Source organism: Melospiza melodia, chromosome 4, assembly GCF_035770615.1.
Source record: "Melospiza melodia melodia isolate bMelMel2 chromosome 4, bMelMel2.pri, whole genome shotgun sequence".
Lineage (NCBI taxonomy): Eukaryota > Metazoa > Chordata > Aves > Passeriformes > Passerellidae > Melospiza > Melospiza melodia.
Genome location: NC_086197.1, coordinates 53,162,420 through 53,181,613, shown reverse-complemented (window position 1 = coordinate 53,181,613; position 19,194 = coordinate 53,162,420). Strand labels below are relative to the sequence as shown.

The window sequence follows — 19,194 nt, the reverse complement described above, 5'->3', positions numbered from 1 at the left end:
GATCCCGGGGTTGGGCAAAGTTGTTCATTCTCTCTTTGCTGTATCGATGGCCTCTGCTCTACAGTGCACTGTGAAGTGCACTACAGAAAAAGAGGAGCCCTTCAGGAGGAGTGGAGGGCAGCTCTCGAGAGGCATTTGTACAATCCTTTTGTTATGTCAGGTTACACAGGAAACAAGAGGAAAACCTGCATGGTTTTAGTTCCAGCTTGGCCAAAACTCATTTAGACACTCAATAAAAGGGGCTCCACGAGAGACAGTTTGGACCAGAGACTAATGCACAGACTGAATTCCATGTTTGAGGTTGACTCTGGTGTTGGCTCAGCAAAACCGAAGCCACCCTTTTCCAAGGCTGTGCTGATCAAGAGGTCTTGGTGCACAATGGATTTCAGAAGTCAGTTTTGAAGGAGCAGACTGGTAGACTGAGGTGTGGCAACTGTAAGTAAAGTGGCCAAGTGGTGCCCAAGGAACAGCTGGCCAGCTGTGTCTTCAGCAGCCACAGCTGTCCCAGCAGGACCCAAAGAGAAGCTGCAAACATGTGCTGAGTAAGGTGTGTGGTAGCTGACGAGAAGTGACGCAGATACTGAGACCAGGCTGGAAAAACATGGACAACTACTTTCCCATCCCACAGAGCTCTGGATTTACAAAACTTGCGGTTCTACATTGGGGTGGGGAAAAGATAGGTTTTTATGCCTTTTTTTTGTTTAAACCAAAACCATAAGTTAGATGGACTGAAATTGTCAGTAAGCAACAGTTCAGGTATTCACTTTATTCCCCTGGGATTCAGGTGACCAGGTCAAAGTCCCTGCACTCGTCTGAGAAATGTTCAATGAAAAATGCTGACCAACTTCAAGACAGAAAGACTTTCAGCAGTGGCTGTGGCACAGACAAAAAAAAAAGGGGATTTACTCATGGAGACACAAACACACAGTGAGGCTGAGATGCTGCTGTTCTTTGATCTAAGCACTTTTCTTGTCTGGCAACTGAGTTCAAAGGTAAGAGAATGAGGTTAAGATCTAAGATGCAGCACAACTTTTGTTGTTACTTCACAGACTGCTGCAGCTATAGCAGTAAATTAGAAACTGAGAAAGGGGCTGGTACTTCAGACCAGTGATTCCAGTGGAGAACTGATAATATTTTCCAAGGAAAAGTGGGCAGATATGAAATGGATTTGGGTTTTGGCAGTCTTAGGAGACAAGTTCTCATGTTAAAGACTTTAAAGCAGGGAAGTTTCAGTTCTGAGACCTACATTATTCCATGTGTGGTGTAGGTGGGGAGCACAGAGGTACAACAAGAAGCTCTGATGGATATCTCCAGGCAGTACAATCCAGGACATGGAAGGTGGCTTGGTACCTGCTTGGACATGATTCAAAACCCTGAAACGGCCTTTCAGGTTCTAACTGAGTGTAACTGGACCAGATCACATTAAAAATAATACTCCCCAGTCTAGTATTGTGAGTAAATTTTATTCCGTTATGAATAGCCTCCTCCCTGAGACGCAAGAGTAATGTTACGTATAGAGTAGCTGAAAACGCTTCAGAGATTAGCCTTAGCACATAGCTCACACCTACAGATTCTTCTGCAATAAATTAGTGTGCTTAGTGGATGAAAAAATATTGGTGGAGCAGCACGACTTGCAGTCAAGCTTCAAAAGAGTTATTATGACTGAGCAGCAGTACCTGCTCCCCCATATGCCTTCCCTGGCTGTGCCACAGGAAGAGTCACACTCCTCCTTTGCAGCCTTCCCTTCAGCCTCCCCTTTCCAAATCATCCTTCCCTCACTCATTTCCACTTGTTTTTCTTGCAGGCATTATCCCTAACTCCAGCACACCTTCCCCCTCTATGGTTTTCTTTTTAAAAGCCAGCATAAACTAACAGGATATACACGTGCACACAATCATAAATGTCTCATGATCCTGTGTTGCTATAAACCTCCCTTTTCCAAACACCCTGCTGGCACTGTTTGCTTGTTAAATAAGCCCAGTGCTGTGCTTAAGTCTAACTTTTGTTGTAAGAGCTTAAGGAGAGGGCCAAATCACTTTGTTTTCTTGTAAATCACCAGGGTACCTGCAACCCTGAGGAAATAACAATAATAAAATTATTAATGTTCTAATAGCAGCCTCTAAAAGCTAGCAACACTTGCAAGGCTTGGCATTTGTTTTTTGCTCAGCTGCATAGAAAGGGACCTAAAATCAAATCTGTGCAATATCTACTTTAACACCCAGTGTTTGATGTGGATTATGAGTAAAGCAGGAAGTTAGAACAGCAGTAGCTTGTTTGGAGACATTGGGAGCCCCGGCATAGCTGTGCTAAGGCAATTTGATCAGACTCACAGCTACCCTGCATGGCCCTGTGGGATATAATCTGTGTTTACCAACATTTTCTGAACTCCAGTGACCCAAGTGAAAAATAAGCATAATGTGTGTAACAAAGCAAACTCTGTGTCCTGGCTCTTTCAGAACAGAGGGCAATGCTTTCCTACAACTTTCACAGACCAGTCTTGTTGTTACTCTGGATATCTGCCTTGCCAGCAATTGCACCTAAATAAGCACAGGGAGCTATCAGCCTAAAATGTTTTGGAACCCATATGTGCAAATCCATGCAACTCTTCAAATCCCGAATCCTAGCATAGCTGGGAAATGCAAGAAACAATATTAAGCCATGGTTGGATTCAGCATTCAGGTTGATTGGGGGGGGGAATGCAATGGAGGCTGTCCCCATCCTGAAGACATGACTAACCCTTTCTGCAAGTGGCTAGCTCAGGACCAGGGGCTTCCTCCTCAGCTGTCAGTAGGAAGGGGCTTGCTATACGTCAAATAAGCCCTCTGCTCTTCCTGCCCTGTTTTCCCTCATGTTTCTTATTCCTTATTGATTTAGGAACATTTGGGAGGCTTTGGATAATTTTGTGAGTGAGGTCCAGGTCAGGACTGGACTCATCAGGAGTGAGCATCCTGAAGACCTTCAACATACTCACATTCCCTTCATCCCAGCATGTTCCCCAGAGCACAGCAGGGTATCTGTTCTGGGTCAGGCTTCTCCCAAAACACCAGTGCTGGAGGGTGAGATATAGCGACTGCCAGAGGAAATTGCAAAATTGGAAAGTCCTGACCTCTTCCCCAGGGCTTTCATTTTCTAATTTGTAGGTGGTGCATTCCAGGGCAGAAAGGACACAGGGCAGAAAAGCTCTGTGAGTGCCTGGCCCTGCACGTTGCAGCTCAACCCGAAGCGCTGCAGTCAGCAGGGCTTCCTGCCAAGGAAATCCTACGCCCAGCTCCCTCCTGGCCACCTCTGGTGGGCTGCCTGGAGGGACAGCAAAAATCCCAGCACACTTCCTGAACAGACTGAGGGATAACCAATATTCCCTGCCTGGGCACAGCCGCCTCCGCTCTCCAAGGGCAAGCGTGTGCGCGCTCAGTGAGCGCGTAATGGCTGCCACACTCCTCCACAGAGCTCCGCGCCGCGGGACCTCTGTCAACACCGTGTGAAGGGCCTTGGGCTCCCTGGGGCAAAAAAGAGCTAGAGAAAGTCCAGCCCTTCCCTTGTTCTGTTTCCTCACCTGAAATAGACTTCACAATCATCTCCTGGGCTGGAATGGCTAGAACAGGTTGGCAATTTCCAGTGGAGCCACTCGCTCCAACTCAGGCAACAGCAAATGGACCCCCAGTTCTCATCTAGGGGGGTCGCATCTCTCACCTTTAAAGAAAGTGGTGCCTACCTTCTCCATCGTTTTCCCAGAGGAAGGGAAGGCAATGAAATTAAAAGTCCTGAAGACCACTGAGCAGGATTGCAATTTTCCATGAGAGGCAAGCTGAGGAATTCCCACACACTGTTATTCCCCAAAATTTTTACTGCTGGGTGTCAATTCTGCTAGAGATTTCACAATTCCTACTGCAGGCTGATGATGTTGTGTGGGAGAACACAGGAGACTTGCTGAGACTGCCAAATTGCTAAACATGTGTGATGGTGGGCTGTCCCTTCCTCCATGTGTCTGAGCCTCCGAGGGGAAGGGGGAGGAGAGCTTAAGTGCCACAGAAGAGGGAGGATGGATTAAAAGCTGCCTCTGTCGTTGACTTGTTCCATTCTTTGGCTTATTTCCCTAGGGTTCTTGGGTATTTTTGTTATTAATAACTAATAATAATTTCTATATAGCGCTTTGCATTCTGAAGGACCCTAAAGCACACCACATACTTCATAAGCTAATTAACAGCTGAGAGCCTAATTCCTCTCTTGGTTGTGGCCCTAAATGCTGAAGGAGCAGCTCAGAGTCACACTAGATTTACACCAGTTTAACTGAGGACAGTGTCTCCCTATAGATCCAGCTGGATATGTCAGAGACAAATGCAATGTGGAGCTGGAGATGAAAGATTTGAAGTGCCTTTTCTCCTCCTTCATAATTTAAAAATGACTAAGGAAATTGCATTCAAAAAGCCTTGTGAACACAGCATTACAATTGCAAGATTCAAGATTTGGAGTTTGGGAATAGCTAAGCCCTGGTTCCTGCTGAGTTAGGGGCTCAGCTCATAACTGTACCAAGGCATGCACAGCTTGTGGCTCCTCCCAGGCTGTGCAGGACACTTTTCACCGTGTAAGCAGGGCTGGTTTGCCCTCTCTTCTTGCCTATAAATCCATGTCTGTGCACAGTTACTTCCAGTGACCACTAGAGTTACAGTCTCATCACTGATCCAAAACATGACCTACTGTACAAGGTGAGCCTGGCTTTGTCCTCTTATGCACACTCATAGATCAGCAACACAGTTACATCTGAGCAGAAAAATGCAACACAATAGGATGAACTAAATCAGAAATTTTCGAGCCCATGATTTTCCTTTACATACTTCTGGAGAAAGATTAATCCACTTGAGCTCCGGATCTTTGAGTTCAAATTCGAGATGGTTCAGTCCTTATGCCCTCATCCAGCTAGGATGTTGTTTACATGCTCTGATTTCTGAGAGTTTGATGTTATAACTCTATATGCAAAAACTGTCCTAGTTACAATATTGTTGCTGTGATAGGGAAAAGAAAAAAAAAAAAAAAAAAAGAAAAAGAAAACAGAAGAACCAGCTCTTAATGCTTCCTCCATCCCATTCACCCCTTTCCATGCAGGCTTACATTACTGCCTTCCTTCCTGTCACATCTGGATGTGCAGCCGTGGATTGGGATTGCCTGTGGTAGCTATGGAGCATCTCCTCTCCTCCCACACCTTATGCACATCACTTCTCTCTCACTGCAGATAATTGCATCACCCTTCCTGTCACTCGACTCACAGTTGTAGTGTCACATTTGACTCATTAAACACACATACACACACATATAAATGGTTTTGCTACAAATTGATAGATTTTTTTAAATAATCTATAATTTCTTGATTTCTTTTACTTGCCCTTCCTGTTTTGCTTGGACTTTTCTACATGTCCTGATCAACTTCTGCTTTTATTTCTTTATCCTCCACCACAGCAGGTGCAGCACTTATGTTCTTCAAATTTGAAACCCAACATCATGCTACAACATCTGAGCACAACTACTTACAAACATTTTTCTCAATTCTATTTCTGGTTCCCAGCTCATTTCAAATCTAGTTCTGTCTCTTCTTGCAAGGCAAAGGCAGTACTTCTACTAACTCAGCTAATATACCTTGAAAACTGTTATGGGGCTTGTTAGCCAGAAGGTTCATATATTTTTTCCTTCCTAGAGTGACACTAGTCACTCTAACAGCAGTAGAAATAGTTTCCAATCTCTTTGTTGAGGAACCAGAGATATTGTTCATGCTTTACTCATTTGTTGAATCACACAGGCAAATATCACTATTTGAATAATGATATTTGAGAACTAAATTATTTCATTGACATATAAATGAAATCAGGCATTTGTTACATATGTATATGTAAAATTATTTTCAATGTCAGTGCTGAAGGCAAATGTGAGAAATATAACATTAGGAGAAGCACAGTTATCCACAGCTTTCAATGATTCAGATGAGCCATATACATTTTTGTGTTAAGTACTATTTTCAGGAAAAATTCAGTCCAGGTTCGATTCTGGCAAAGTCTAGGAAACAGAGGCATTTGTTTACCATGGGAGACATTTGTACTGGGTGTCTGCAAAAAAGGATTTTTTGAATGATTTTTATTACTGCTGTGTTGAGATTTTTCCTTTGTGACTTGGACAGATTTGTAGCAGACCCTGAAATGCAGTCACCTGCAATGTTTCAGTTTGTAAAGCTCAAACACGCTGGATTTGCGTTTGCACCAAAATGCATTCAAGAGCCTTTGCCCAATTTTCCCAGCCAATCTCACTTCTCCGCCTGTGACAAAGCACAGGAAATTTCAAGCCACAGCAAGGATATTTTTGAAAGTTACAACCCTGTAAAAAGAGGGTGTTTATAAATGGAAATCTTCATATAATCTTAATAATAGGTTTTGCTACCACTGCATCTCCACCCACGTACATGGAATAGCTGTAGCCAGCTCTGAGGCACAGTCTATGGGCTACTCAGCAGCATGCAGCAGCAGCACTGAGCAGGGTGGGAAGGAGGGGAGGCTGCCACCTCCAAGGAAAAATGCAAGGCGGTTCCAGGCTGAGAGCACTGCGGAGTCCAGCCCTAGCACAGCGTGGGCCCCCTTGGCTGCTGCAGCAGAGCTCTGCAAGGCACCATGCGGGCAATGCCAGGGTGGGATGAGCTCTCCTGCGCTCCCACACTGCTGAGGCTCTGCAGGAGGGACTTGAGTCACCTCCAGCAGCACATGTGGTTGTCACACTGAAAGGGTGGTTAAGTGTTCGAAAGGGCTGCCCAGGGAAGCGATGGAGTCATATCCTTGGAAGACTTCATTCAACAACTGGGCATGGCACTTAGTGCTTTGGTTAAGTTGGCACGATGGTGATCAGTCAAAGGATGGACTCGATGATCTTGGACATCTTTTCCAACTTAAATGACTCTGTGATCCTTCTGTCAAGAGCTCCCTCTTCTTTGCCAGGTGATTGTCAGGGATGGTTGCAGAGAGTAAGTGAGGAGAAGAGCTGAAAAAGGCAGAACAGGAGCCTGGTATTGTTTTGAATGGGACTAATCTCCCTGGTGCTCGATACTGGCAGTTCCCTATACCCTTCTCCTTCCGTCTCATCATCTCTTCCTCAATGCTACCCCTATACTGGCTTCTCCCACTTATTTCTCCCTTCTCCGTCTGCTTTTCTTTCCCTATTTATCAGCCATCTCCTGAATAAATTAATCTCCTCAGAACCAGTATGTTTTAGGCTATTTAACTGCTGTAGCTTTGGTCATTGCTAATGTGCTGTGATACACCTCTTCCTCCATGCTCATCAAGGCAGCAGTGGTCTGTAAGACAGTGTTTGTAACATTTTTACTGCAACTCCCTTTATCATCTGATCCTTGGCAACAGCTGTAATAAACATGATTATTAATAATAAGGTGAGGAGAGCTGGTATAATGGTTCTACCTCACAGGCAGGGGCAGATATGTTTTCATAACTATAAGATCAATTTCTATTTTGCACCAGTTCTTTTACAGGCTTCTTCAGCACAATATCTGAATGAATTCCATTGGCACATTAAGTGATGGAGCTTGATATCAGTCACATGTGGTTTGTTCTTTTATCCTCTCCCCAGGGAGAGAATTATGTATGCCACGTACTGGTTATGTTGCTAGGGTTTTGTTTGGGATTTTTAACATATGCATTGCTGCGTGTTTGCGTTGAAGAAGACCACAACAAAGCAGGTGCATTGGATTTGGAAAGGAAGGTGGCAAGATTTTTGATGGCCTGTAGTTCCCATGGAGTCTGTGTTATTGTCCCAGGGTCAACTCCTCAGACCACATTTACTGCCCCACTGACCTTCACCTTGTGGTGGAAAATCCCTTTGTTCCTAATGACAGCTGAGCATTCTTCACTCTTAAAATTACCCAGCCGGGTCAAAAGGTATTAGCCTAGCACAGCATCCCCTGCCACTGTGCAGGGCCAGAGCTGCAAGAGCAGCACCTGCTTCAGCCCCAGAATGACCATCCCTTGTGCTCTGTGTGCTGGTTTAGCCCTTCACCCTGTAACCTGCATACTGAGGCAGGTGAAAAGATGGCCTAATTTCTGTAAGGTGCTATCTATGGAGAGATCCTCAGAGAGAGCCCTTTTGAAGGGCCAGTCTTTCTTCTGGGAGCATCAGGACAGCTGGGTAAAAGCAGATGCCCACAAGCACTGTCTGTGTTCCCTGCCACCGCACTTTTCATCAGCTCCAAATCCCCCAAAATTATGTGTGCTCTCAAGTGCTTCATTCTTGGAAGGGAGGAGAGCAATCAAAATGCCTTCAAAAGGCTTTTCCTGTGCTCTTTGTCACTTCATGAAACCTCACTCCTTCCTCTTGCAGTCATGTCAGGTTGGGCATTAACAACTCAGTGTCACCGGTGTCAATTTTTGACAGGGATGGCAGACCTCTTCTCCTGGCTTGGAAGCCTTTTGTGCGTAAGAAAGGCATGCCAGCAGTTTGCCATGTAGCTGTGGAATTTGTCTCCGTAGCCCAGAGGCTGGCTCTGAGCCCCACTTCACCACCTGGTACCAAAGGGACACTGCTCAGAAACAGAATCCTGGAGCAGAATCGTTTGTGTTTGTGTCTCACTACCTGCCTGTCCTGAGCCATTTCTCATATCTCTTTCATGGGCAGATAGCAAACAGTTTAATCTGCACCAAAGTTTACTCCTTTTTAGGGCAGGCAACACAAGTTAGAACTGCCGAGAACTGTCATGTTTGCACAGCCTTCATGCACAGAAGGTCACATCAAAAATGAGCATGTCACATTTGAATTAGATGATGGGAAGAATTATCTGGCCCAAATGATCCAGTGTCTGATCACTTTCATATTTTTAATACAAATATCCTCAGCCTACTCTCCTGAGGCAGGGAAACACATTATTCCCATTTTGAGTGAAAGAAGAGGTGGGTAGGGGAGGGTAAGTGGCTTGCCTAATATGATATGGGGAGTGTGTGACAAAAAGTGATACTGAATCCTTGGCCAACACCAAACCATCTTTCTCAGCTTTTAGAGACAACAGCTATATCCAGTCCCCTTTATTTATTTCTCTAGAAGCCATCATGCCAAAACCTCTGCTAAATTAGAGAGTGAGACTGAAGGAAAGCTTTCAGTGGATTGCTTTTCTCCATAAATGGAAATATCACAAATCATTCTGGGAAAACAGGTCTTTCTGTTCTCATCCCTCTTTGTCTGCTTCTCTCCTTTTGGATGTCTTTTCCTCTGCTTCTGGCTCACAGTTTTCAGATGTATGGTCCTGACCATTTAAAAGTGTTCCTACCTCGCAGGAAGGGAGTAGCTTTTCATTCTTTGGAACTTACTATTTTGCAATGGATTGCACTCTGCAGGCAAGCAAGACTTCTGAAAGAGAGAGGGCTGCACAAAGCGGCACAAAAATAAACTGTATCACCAACAATACGGAGCCAGGTTCTCATCGGGGGTAGCTCAGTCTGAGTACTGCTGCAGCAGGCCTGGTGGCTGCCAGCTGTCCTGAATAGACAGCTTATACCCAAACAATGATCCTGCCACACTGGAGGAGGTCTCTCTCACAGATGAACACACAGTTGATGCTGAATTTCATCTTAGACATTTATCCATTTAGTCTCTTTTGGCAGTATGAGAGATTGCTCTTAATGACCCAACTGGGCAACTTCTGTCCTTGGCCAGGCATGGGAGGGGTGCCTACTGCACCAGTCCTGGCTCTTCCAAACTGCATTTTCCAAAGCTGGGATGGGCAACAAGCAAATGATGGTGGTCTTGCTTAACGACTCCCAGTGACACACAAGGCATGTGGAGACTGCTCCATGCTTTTCTATGGACTTGGGCATCTGCAGCCTTCCTTTCCTGAGACAGGCTGATGCTCATCCCCACCTTCTTTGCAGCCTGCACACCCCAAAGCAGGCTGTTGGAAGGATGGCCACACTGATACTGCAGAGAGAGGGAGGTGGCTGCATGAATGAGAGGGACTGAGAAACAGGAGAAAGATCTGATGGGTCAACATGAGCAAGGATGAGGAGAGAGCCCAGACTGCACTGGGAGAGCTACTGGAGGAGGTGGAAGCATGTGGCTTAAGTGTCTCAGAGACGTGTGTGGGAGAAGACAGAGATACGTCCCACGTTTCAAAGTTCACAGCATGAAATATCTTGAGTTGGGAAGAATGTGAAGGGCAAAGGGACTCAAGCAGAGAGGAGATGTGGTTCTTGCTTCCTTGGGGGGGGCGTTCCCAGAGCCATATAATGATTTGATCTTGCTCAGGCATTCAGGAGTTTTAACTGTAGGGTGGCACAGGGCTCTCACCATCCCTGGCTCCGCAGACCACACGTGCAGCACAAGGAAAGGCTGTTGTGTCAGACCTCAGCAGCACTGCTGAGCTGCTCCATCCCCCCTCCGTGCTTCCACCAGCACAGGTGCCAGGGAAGCTGCTGTACCATCTCAGCAGGCCACAGATGTCCGTCAGAGAATTGCCGAGTGACCTTGGCACGAGGAGTGACGTCGAGGCCTTCCCCACGCCGAGCGGGTTCCTGAACCGCTGCCATCCATCACTCACTCACTCTGTGCGCTTTGGGAGCCGCTGGCACAGCACACCCACACCGTGCCCTGTTTAACACGTCCCCGTACGGCACCAGGCAGAGGAGCGCTGTCACCCCCATTTTACAGGGTGGGACTCTGAGGCAGAGAGAAGTGGTTTTAACAGCACGCCTGTGGCAGAGCAAAAACTGAATCTTGTTCTCTTATGTTCCCAGTTAGCGCATTAATGACCTAAATTCTGCATCCTTTCCCCATCCATCGCCCAGAGGAGCTAGGAGGCATTGGAGGAGTGGGTGTGGTAGCACAGGCAAACAGTCAGCATCCAAACCCACAGCACTCTGTGCTGAGCACAGACGAAGCAGGGGCTAAAGTGGCACCAACACTGCCCTCATGAATCTCAGTAGGGTTGATCCAGGGAGGGGAATCAACCTGGCACAGCATACGAGCCTGTGGAGAAGGGCAGCTCCACAATGTCACAGCATTTTAAGCAAGCCAAGGCTGGACACTCCAATGGCCAAGTTCCCTGCGGAGCCAGGTCAGCAAAGCCTGTGGGACACTGAGCACCAGGAGCAGATTTTCAAAGAGCCTGCATATCCCTCAGCCTGCCTCAGCGGCTGAACCTCTAACCAGCTAGTCCCACGCAAGTCCATAGAAAAGACAGCCTGCACCAGATGCAGCATCTTCCCCAGGCAGCTCAATTCTTTACATAGGAATTAATCAGCCTCAAATTCAGCAAGAAACAGAGTGAGGGAGAGGGAGAAAAAAGGAAGCAGGGAAAGGATGTCACACAGTGAGGGGGTTTCCAGATGCACTGCGTCTTCCCTCCCTGGCTGATTCCAACTGGGAGGCTCCGGCTGTGTGCCAGGAACATCACCTGGGAGGTGTATGCAGGTTCTGCCTGCTCCCCCAGCATGTACGGGCAGGAGGAACTCAGTGTTCAGGATCTGCTGGGTGAGGAACTGAAATCTGAAGCTGGAGACCTCCCCAGCGCCCCGGAGTGTGCCAGTGTTCACATGCACTGTACAGCAGTGACTGCAGCCAAAGGACCAGGACGAGGAGCTGCTCATCTGTCACAGGCAGATGGCCCCAGGCAGTCAGGGGCAAGGCAGGGACAGGACCCCCTTCATGCTGTATCTGCCTGCCTCATAGGGATTTTAGTGGGCAAGTAGCAGGGTGGAAGTGTGCCAAGGCAATTTACTTGGCAATGAAGCTTTCCTTCCAGAAGAGCCATGGCTGAGAAGCAGACACTTTTTGAACAAGGTAACTGGATTTGGGATGGGTGATTAATAACCTTTCATAACCCACAGTTTTAGTGTGGTAATAGTACATCAGAGCTACACAGACAGGCTTTGTTCCGACTTTCTTCTCCTATTATTTACCTCTTAATGCACACACACACTCCTCTCTGCTGTCTCCAGTCTCTTCATGCAAGCTCTTCAAATGAGTAGCTAAATGCAATAGGTGCCTTGGAGGCATCAGACACAAGTCAGATGGATGCAGAAGAAGCCAAACTTGGAGGTAGACCTAAAGGAACCCACCTACCTGCCTTCCAGTTACTCAGATATTTACTCAGGACTGCCTCCCAAAGCATCCCAAACGTTAATCCATCAAGGGCTGGCCTCAAGAAGCAACTCAGGGAGAATCCTTTGAACTTGGCCCTTCTTCCGTGTGTTCACAAATATCTGAAAGTTCATTCCAATCCATCTGGGATAGACCTTCCAGGACATGACTTGGGGACCTGACATGGTGACTGCGGGTCTCAGCCTGGGTAGGTTTGGTCTGGAAGAGCTCTCTTGCTCTTCCCAGAGGCAGCAGCCTCAAGAGTGCTGGCTTCATTTTCCCCTTGCCCTCCACACCCAGCTGGTCCAGAAGCTGGATTCAGGGTCAGGGTGGCAGGAGCTTACCCAGGCTGCCACAGCATTTGTCACTTTTCAGACTTGGGCTCCAAATGCTTCTGCTGAGGGACCAGTGAGCCTGAGTCCCTTTGTGGGCTGACATCTGGTGAGGAGGCCCACAGGATCACCATGCCTACCCACACACATCATGCAGACAATGTATTTCTCCTTTCTGGGCAGTTTGTGTCCATCAGTTCTGTGTTAAAGGCCAGTCAGTGCAAGTGTCCAGAGGGAAATGGAATGGAGGGTAGGAGAAAAAATCTGTGGGAACCCCAGGAGACATAATGAAATTGTCTTTCACATGGGCAACCAAGAATGGACAACTTGATCATTTGGGATACTAATTAATCAGTGGTCATGGTGAAAATTATGATGTGGCTTGAGGAGTACCTCTCTGGAGTGGTACTCCTGATGTCAAGAGGAGATATGAGTGATGAAAATAAGAGCCTGGTAGACATCCCAGTTAACAGAATACTTGGAAGTTGTCACTGGCCCCTTGTTGGGATGGTCTTGCTGGTCATGGAGTGTGTGAAAAAGGGTGTCCCATAACTGAAACTGGCAGAAGGCCCTCTACATACACCAGCCTGATGGAACTGTGTCCAGCCCAGCTTCCCTCACTTATGGTGGAAGATTTTCCTCCCCCAGCACCAAGGTGTTGAGCTGCAGGCACACACTTGCACCGAGCTTCTTGTAGCCTCAGTCTGTGAGAGGATACAAGAGCAGGCCTGACAAAGGTATGCAGAAACAAGCAGTCATATGGAGATGTAGTAGATTAAGGACTTTTGTTCTAACACCGAACCTGAACAAAAGGATGTATCCTGCCCACAGAATTAGAGGGCAGTGAATTCACAGCTGAGAGAAAAAAATACTTTGGCAACCCACACCTAATCATCTTGCCCTGATGCCCTCACTGCTGGGGTTCAGGGAGGCCACACCAGGGGAATCACTGAGGTCCGATGCTGTAACTCAGAGTTGTACCTGTGATGCTGAGGGAGGGGACGCTGACACCTGTGCTTTGCCCAGAGCCTGGCTCCCATTCCCATCCCGCCTCCCTGCAGGCAGGCAGTGCAGGAGTGACAGAGATCCTGGGGCTCTCCTCTCGGAGTGAGGTGTGCTGGGCTAGGTGGGCATCAGGCCGGAACCTGACAGCAAACCCCACATTCCTGTGCAAATACACGTGCAAGTGTGCAAGGAGAGGCCCCGGGCATTTCCCGGGCGTGCACACCCGAGCGGGCATGCTGCCTGGGAGGAAGGCAGGCGGGCACAAAAGGTGACGCAGAGGGCAGCTGTTCCTGCAAGGCAGGTTTTGGTGTTCTCATTTGTTCTTTTTCTCTCTTGTTCCCTAGGGAATTTTAAAGGTCTGTGTAAGCAAATCGATCACTTCCCTGAGGATGCAGATTATGAAGCCGATACAGCAGAATATTTCCTCCGTAAGTCCGCAGGCTCTTTTTGCAATGGCTCGGGTGCCTTTGTTTCTGAACCCAGGGTGGTGGAGACACTGGGACCTGTGAAGCTCAGTGGAAATCCCAGAGCCTCATCACCCCCTCAAAATTACTCCACTCACTTCCCAGGGGCTCTGCCCATGAAACAGTGCAAATTCGAACTCACAGACACAACCAATGGCAATTTTTTATAAGCAGCAATTAACTGTGATATAAAATCAGAGTCTTAATTCAAATCCACTGAAAAGCTGCTGATTGAGCCTAAGGTCAGACTGGCCTAGCTGGGGCAGTGTGTGTGTGTGTGTGAGTGTGCATGTCCTCCTAAAGCAGAGAAAGTTTATATTTCCTTATCTGATACTCTGGTGGCACCAGATTTAAGAAATTAGCTGGTTTTTGTCTGAGGATCTCTTATTGCTGTCTTCACCTTTCCCCAAACACCGCTTCCCTACAGAGGCTGCAGATCTGACCTTTGCTGGTTTTAGTGATGGGAGCAGGCAGCAGGACAGCCAGAGCCCTTTGAAGGAAAGACCTGGTGCTCACCCAGAGCCCCTAGGAGAGGTGCTGAACCCTAGGCACAAGGCATGTCTGTAATGAGACCTAGTCTGAGCTCCAAGTCCCACCTGAGATGTGTGAGTGAAGCTCACACAGCTTTGCACAGCAGCACCCTGGCCAGCAGGACAGATCCACATCATGCATTGCCCTGCCTGGTTGCCCTCCCCAGCCAGCATTTCCACCCACCCTGGAGGCAGGTGCTTACTCTTCCTTCAGCACAGCTGAACAGGGAACACTCCTTTTAGGTCTCCACCTTGCTATCCTGCCCTCCCTCCACAAGCCCAATGTCTTTTGACATCATGAGATCTTCTCCCAACAGAAATTTGAGATAAGTGCTTTTGACCTTCCAAGGTTAATCATCAGAGGCTTCCAAAGACCGGGAGTCTTTCAGAATAGCTCCTTGTCATCCGGGTGTGCTCCAAGCCAGATGTGGAAACCCAGCCCTGCAGCAGGGATGAGAGAGATAATTTCGGATCTGTGAGGCTCATTTGTATGTGAAAAGAGAAAGATCTTATGCTGCTTCCTCTTGGATTCTCAAACAGTCCTTCATCCACTGTAAATTGTAAATAACTGAGGGAGATTGCTTCTTTCAGCTGCTTTTCTGCAGCACTGGTCTCTTAATTGCTGCATGGCCCCTGAACAGCAGAGCTAAACACAGAGGTTTGATCCGATTTGGCACAGGGATGCCAAAGGTTTGCAGGCTGCCTCCGAGGGCAAATCAGCCTTTGCAGAGCTGCTTGGGAGCAAAGAAGCTGCTTGCAGCATCAACTGCACTTCAGAAAAAAGAGTTTGGGGAAGGGGCCAAACATCACAAGAAGGATGGGTTTGTTCCCTCAGAGAGAACAAGATCTGAAGACAAAAATTGGCCCAATGTCAGGACCTGACAGTGTCCCCAGGGTAGAGCCCTTTTTAAGAAAGAACCAGGTTCAAAGAGGGATTTGGCAAGTCAATAAAGGATGACTTGGGTCATTCCTGAGGGAGCTGAGATTTCTGCTGGCTTAGACCTACCTGAAGAAGGACCCCACTGAACAGCTTCTTCCCAGAACTTCTGTCAAACCGGAGTCCCTGGGTGCTCTGCATGGGCAATGCCTGGCGGTGCCATCAGGAGCAGCTAGGAAGTTGATTATCTGTGTCAGAGTAGGCAATTCCCTCATGCCCCAGGGGACCAGGACAGTGATGGAGCAGGGTCCATGGCCTGGCTAGAAGGTTTTAGCCATTATTTCTGCCAACCATCCACATAAGGTGTCTTAGGATTTTTGAAATCAAATGCCTGTTATCAGAGAGGAAGCAGAAGCATCCCTGTGTTTCCTTGCTAGCAGACACAGGTGAGTTTAGGGAGCATATGCCACCAGCCCCTTTTCTTTAGGCCCCAGGCTCTCAAGCCAGGAAGGCTGGATGCTATTTTCCTCCTCTCTTGCTGGTATGGTCCTCCTGAAAGGCTGAGGAAGACTGCTGTCCTTCTCCATCACATGACACCTGCAGCTTCCCATGTCAGTCAGCAACTTTGTGTTCTCTCCACAGACGTGAATTTCAGAATTAAGACACAGATAAAACTGATGTAGACCAGGTTGCAGGACTGACCAAGCATCCCCCTAGAAAGCCTCTCAACAGTGGGTGTCTGCTTGACGTTTTCTTCCTGCCATTTAAGCTTCCCATCGTCAAATGCCACCTTGTTTTCCAGAAGCTATTAAGGTGGTTATTACTGTTATCCTGTTCCCTGAAACACAGCCAGGCAGAGCTGGAAAGCAAGCAAGAGAGGTTTCTCCCTGCCTTCTGCATTCCCCATGCACAAGCAGTGGGCTAGGCCCCCCTCAAAGAGCTGATTGATTGTGCCTAGCAGGATCCAGAGGCCAACAGGGTCTTTGAAATGGGGTCTCTGCTCACTTAGGGAAAAGTCCTGTATTTGCTTCATTGGGTTCATTCTTGCAGGCAAGGAAGGATTAGTTTTCATCCCCCCTCCCAGATCTTTGCTCCACAAGCAGAATTGCACCAGCCCGTCTGATACCTTTCTTTATCAAGCAAGGCTTCATTTCACACTTTAACAGCTTATTTTCTCTTGTGAAGGGAGGAGAGAAGGCCTTCCTAGTTAAAAAAAAAAATAGGAATATTCCTAACGCAGACTCAGGCAGAGCTCTGGCTCCCACCGAGCCGCCCACGAGCAGTGTGTGCGTGTGTGCCCGTGTGTGTGGGTGTGCGTACACACAGACATGGCCTTTCACTGCAGGAACACAAGTGAGGCCCCCCAGAAGCTTTGGGGTATGCTTTGCGTGCACATACGAGCATATACGTGCATCTGTGCATCTATGCCATTGCCCTCTGCTGGCTGAGCTCTTCCCATATCGACCGATGGAGAGTGTGCGTGTGTGGGAGCTGGCACATCCAAACCATCACTGCCCTCTGGAAGCAGCCCAGTCATTTAATCACTAGGTTAAGCCCCGCATTTCAGCACACAGGGCTGGGACTGTTTCTTCTCAGTCCTCACTGCAGCTGCAGAGCAGTGCATGGCACCACGAGCTCCTTCTCAGCCCTAAAAAAAAAAATCTCCTTGAGATGCTCATGTCCTTTTGGGAGGATTCGAGATTGAGCAGCTCTGCAGGAAGCATTTGGGTTGCTGTTCTTTGAAGTGCAGGCTTGAGCAGCAGAGCCCTGCAGAAGGAGAAGCTGAATGGTGCCTGTGCTCCCCCTCCAGCCCACAGTCCCCCCAAAAACAGAGGAAAAAACAGTGTGAGGGGGCACAGACAATGCAGGCAGGCTCCCAGCCCAGTCACCAGCCCACAGCCTCCTCTGCCTCGCCATGCAGAACCACCAGCTTTGTGGCAGCAGCAGTGGCCGGGGCATGGGACAGTTGCTTTGGACCACTCTCTTTTTCTGACACACTTTGTTTCTCTCTCCTTCCCTCCCTCCATCCCCCAATGCCTTTATCTCTCCTTAAATTACTCCCCTACTGCACATTGCCCTCTGCCTCTCCCCTTCACCCCCACCCACTAAACGTGCTTGCGTGTCCCCCTCACTCTGGTGCCATTTCCATGCCCCTTTTTCCTCTCTCTCACACCTGTGTTGTTCTTTCTGCCCTGCCCTCCCTCTCTCCTCTGCAGGGGCTGTTAGAGCCTCTAGTATTTTCCCGATCCTGAGTGTGATTCTGCTTTTCATGGGTGGACTCTGCATTGCAGCCAGCGAGTTCTACAAAACCCGACACAACATCATCCTTAGTGCCGGCATCTTCTTCGTGTCTGCAGGTAAAGGGGTGCGCAGGGCCTGATGCCTGGGGGGTGGGCTCCAGGGCTTGGGGGGCTGCCCAGCCAGGACGTTGGGGTACAGTTGCCTAGGCAGGAGCATGCACATTTCCCAGCCCTGTTAAATCTTATTTGGGCTGAAAGCAGCATCACAAGAATGCCTCTCCATCCTGCCTGCTCACCCAGCAGAGGCAGGCAGGCAGAGGCTTTTCCTCCCGCTTGGGAGCTGACAGAGGGAGAGTTTTTCTAACATCCGACATCTCTCAGGGACCAGGAGTGTGGTCCAGGGAAGTGGCAGGCCCATGAGGAGGGTTTTGCCAAGGCAAACTGCCCATCCAGGAGGGGATTCGACCCCTCAGACCCACCACTGCCATGTGTGACCTTCTTGACATCTCCTTCTCTCTCCCCCGCCGGATGGCTTGCAGGTCTGAGTAATATAATTGGCATCATCGTATACATATCAGCCAACGCTGGAGACCCCTCCAAGAGTGACTCCAAGAAGAACAGCTACTCCTACGGCTGGTCCTTCTATTTCGGGGCCCTGTCCTTCATTATAGCCGAGATGGTGGGAGTGCTGGCTGTCCACATGTTCATAGACCGGCACAAACAGCTGCGTGCCAACGCTCGTGCCACGGACTACCTCCAGTCCTCCGCCATCACCCGCATCCCCAGCTACCGGTACCGCTATCAGAGACGCAGTCGCTCCAGCTCCCGCTCCACCGAGCCTTCACACTCCAGGGATGCCTCTCCCGTCGGGATCAAAGGGTTCAACACCCTGCCATCAACAGAGATCTCGATGTACACCCTGACCAGGGACCCGCTGAAGGCAAGCACCACCCCCACCGCCACCTACAACTCCGACAGGGATAACAGTTTCCTCCAGGTTCACAACTGTATCCAGAAAGAGAACAAGGACTCTATCCACACCAACACAGCCAACCGCCGGACCACCCCGGTATGAAGCCGTCGCCAGGAGCTGACAATGGGGCAGGAACGGGCAGGAGGAGACGGGGGTGGGCTGCAGGGTGGGGAGGGTGGAAGGGGGCAGGGGGCAGCAGGGGGGTGGGGAAGGAGGAGGTGGAAGCGCCCCTTGGTGGAGTGGGGACCTTCCCAATGCAAAAAAAAAAAAAAAAAAAATCCACAAAAAAAACCAACAAAAGCAAACAAAAAAACTGACAAAAAAATACAAACAACAACAACGAAGGAACAAGCAGATAAGCAGACAAACAAGCGAGTGAACAAAAAAACAAACAAACGAAAAGGAAACATGAGGAAAGAGACAACAGTGAAAAAAATTCTTTAAAAAAAAAGCAAAAGAAAAAAGAAAAAAAAGAAAATCCTTAAAACTGAGAGAGATTTAAAAACTAGAAATAAATTTAAAAGAAAATGCATGATTTCCCATGTACCATTATTTTAACATTTAATAAAAACAGATTAAAAAAATAAAAGGGAACAAAGAAATAACAAATGACAATAAATCAAGTGGGAGGAAGAGGAGGAGGAGGCAGCTTTTTTAATTTTGGG

At 48.2% G+C, this 19,194-nt stretch overlaps 1 protein-coding gene across 2 annotated transcripts in view; it reads left to right on the top strand.

Moving 5' to 3' along the window:
• CACNG2 (calcium voltage-gated channel auxiliary subunit gamma 2) overlaps positions 1-18,688 on the top strand; it is a 51,589-nt gene extending 32,901 nt beyond the window's left edge. For both annotated transcript variants that reach the window (XM_063154434.1, XM_063154433.1), the window contains 3 exons: positions 13,790-13,873; positions 17,533-17,673; positions 18,096-18,688. In XM_063154434.1, the coding sequence (XP_063010504.1) occupies positions 13,790-13,873; positions 17,533-17,673; positions 18,096-18,631 (761 nt within the window). In that variant the 3' untranslated portion in view covers positions 18,632-18,688. The remainder of the gene's footprint in view (positions 1-13,789; positions 13,874-17,532; positions 17,674-18,095) is intronic.
• The last annotated feature ends 506 nt before the right edge of the window (positions 18,689-19,194 follow it).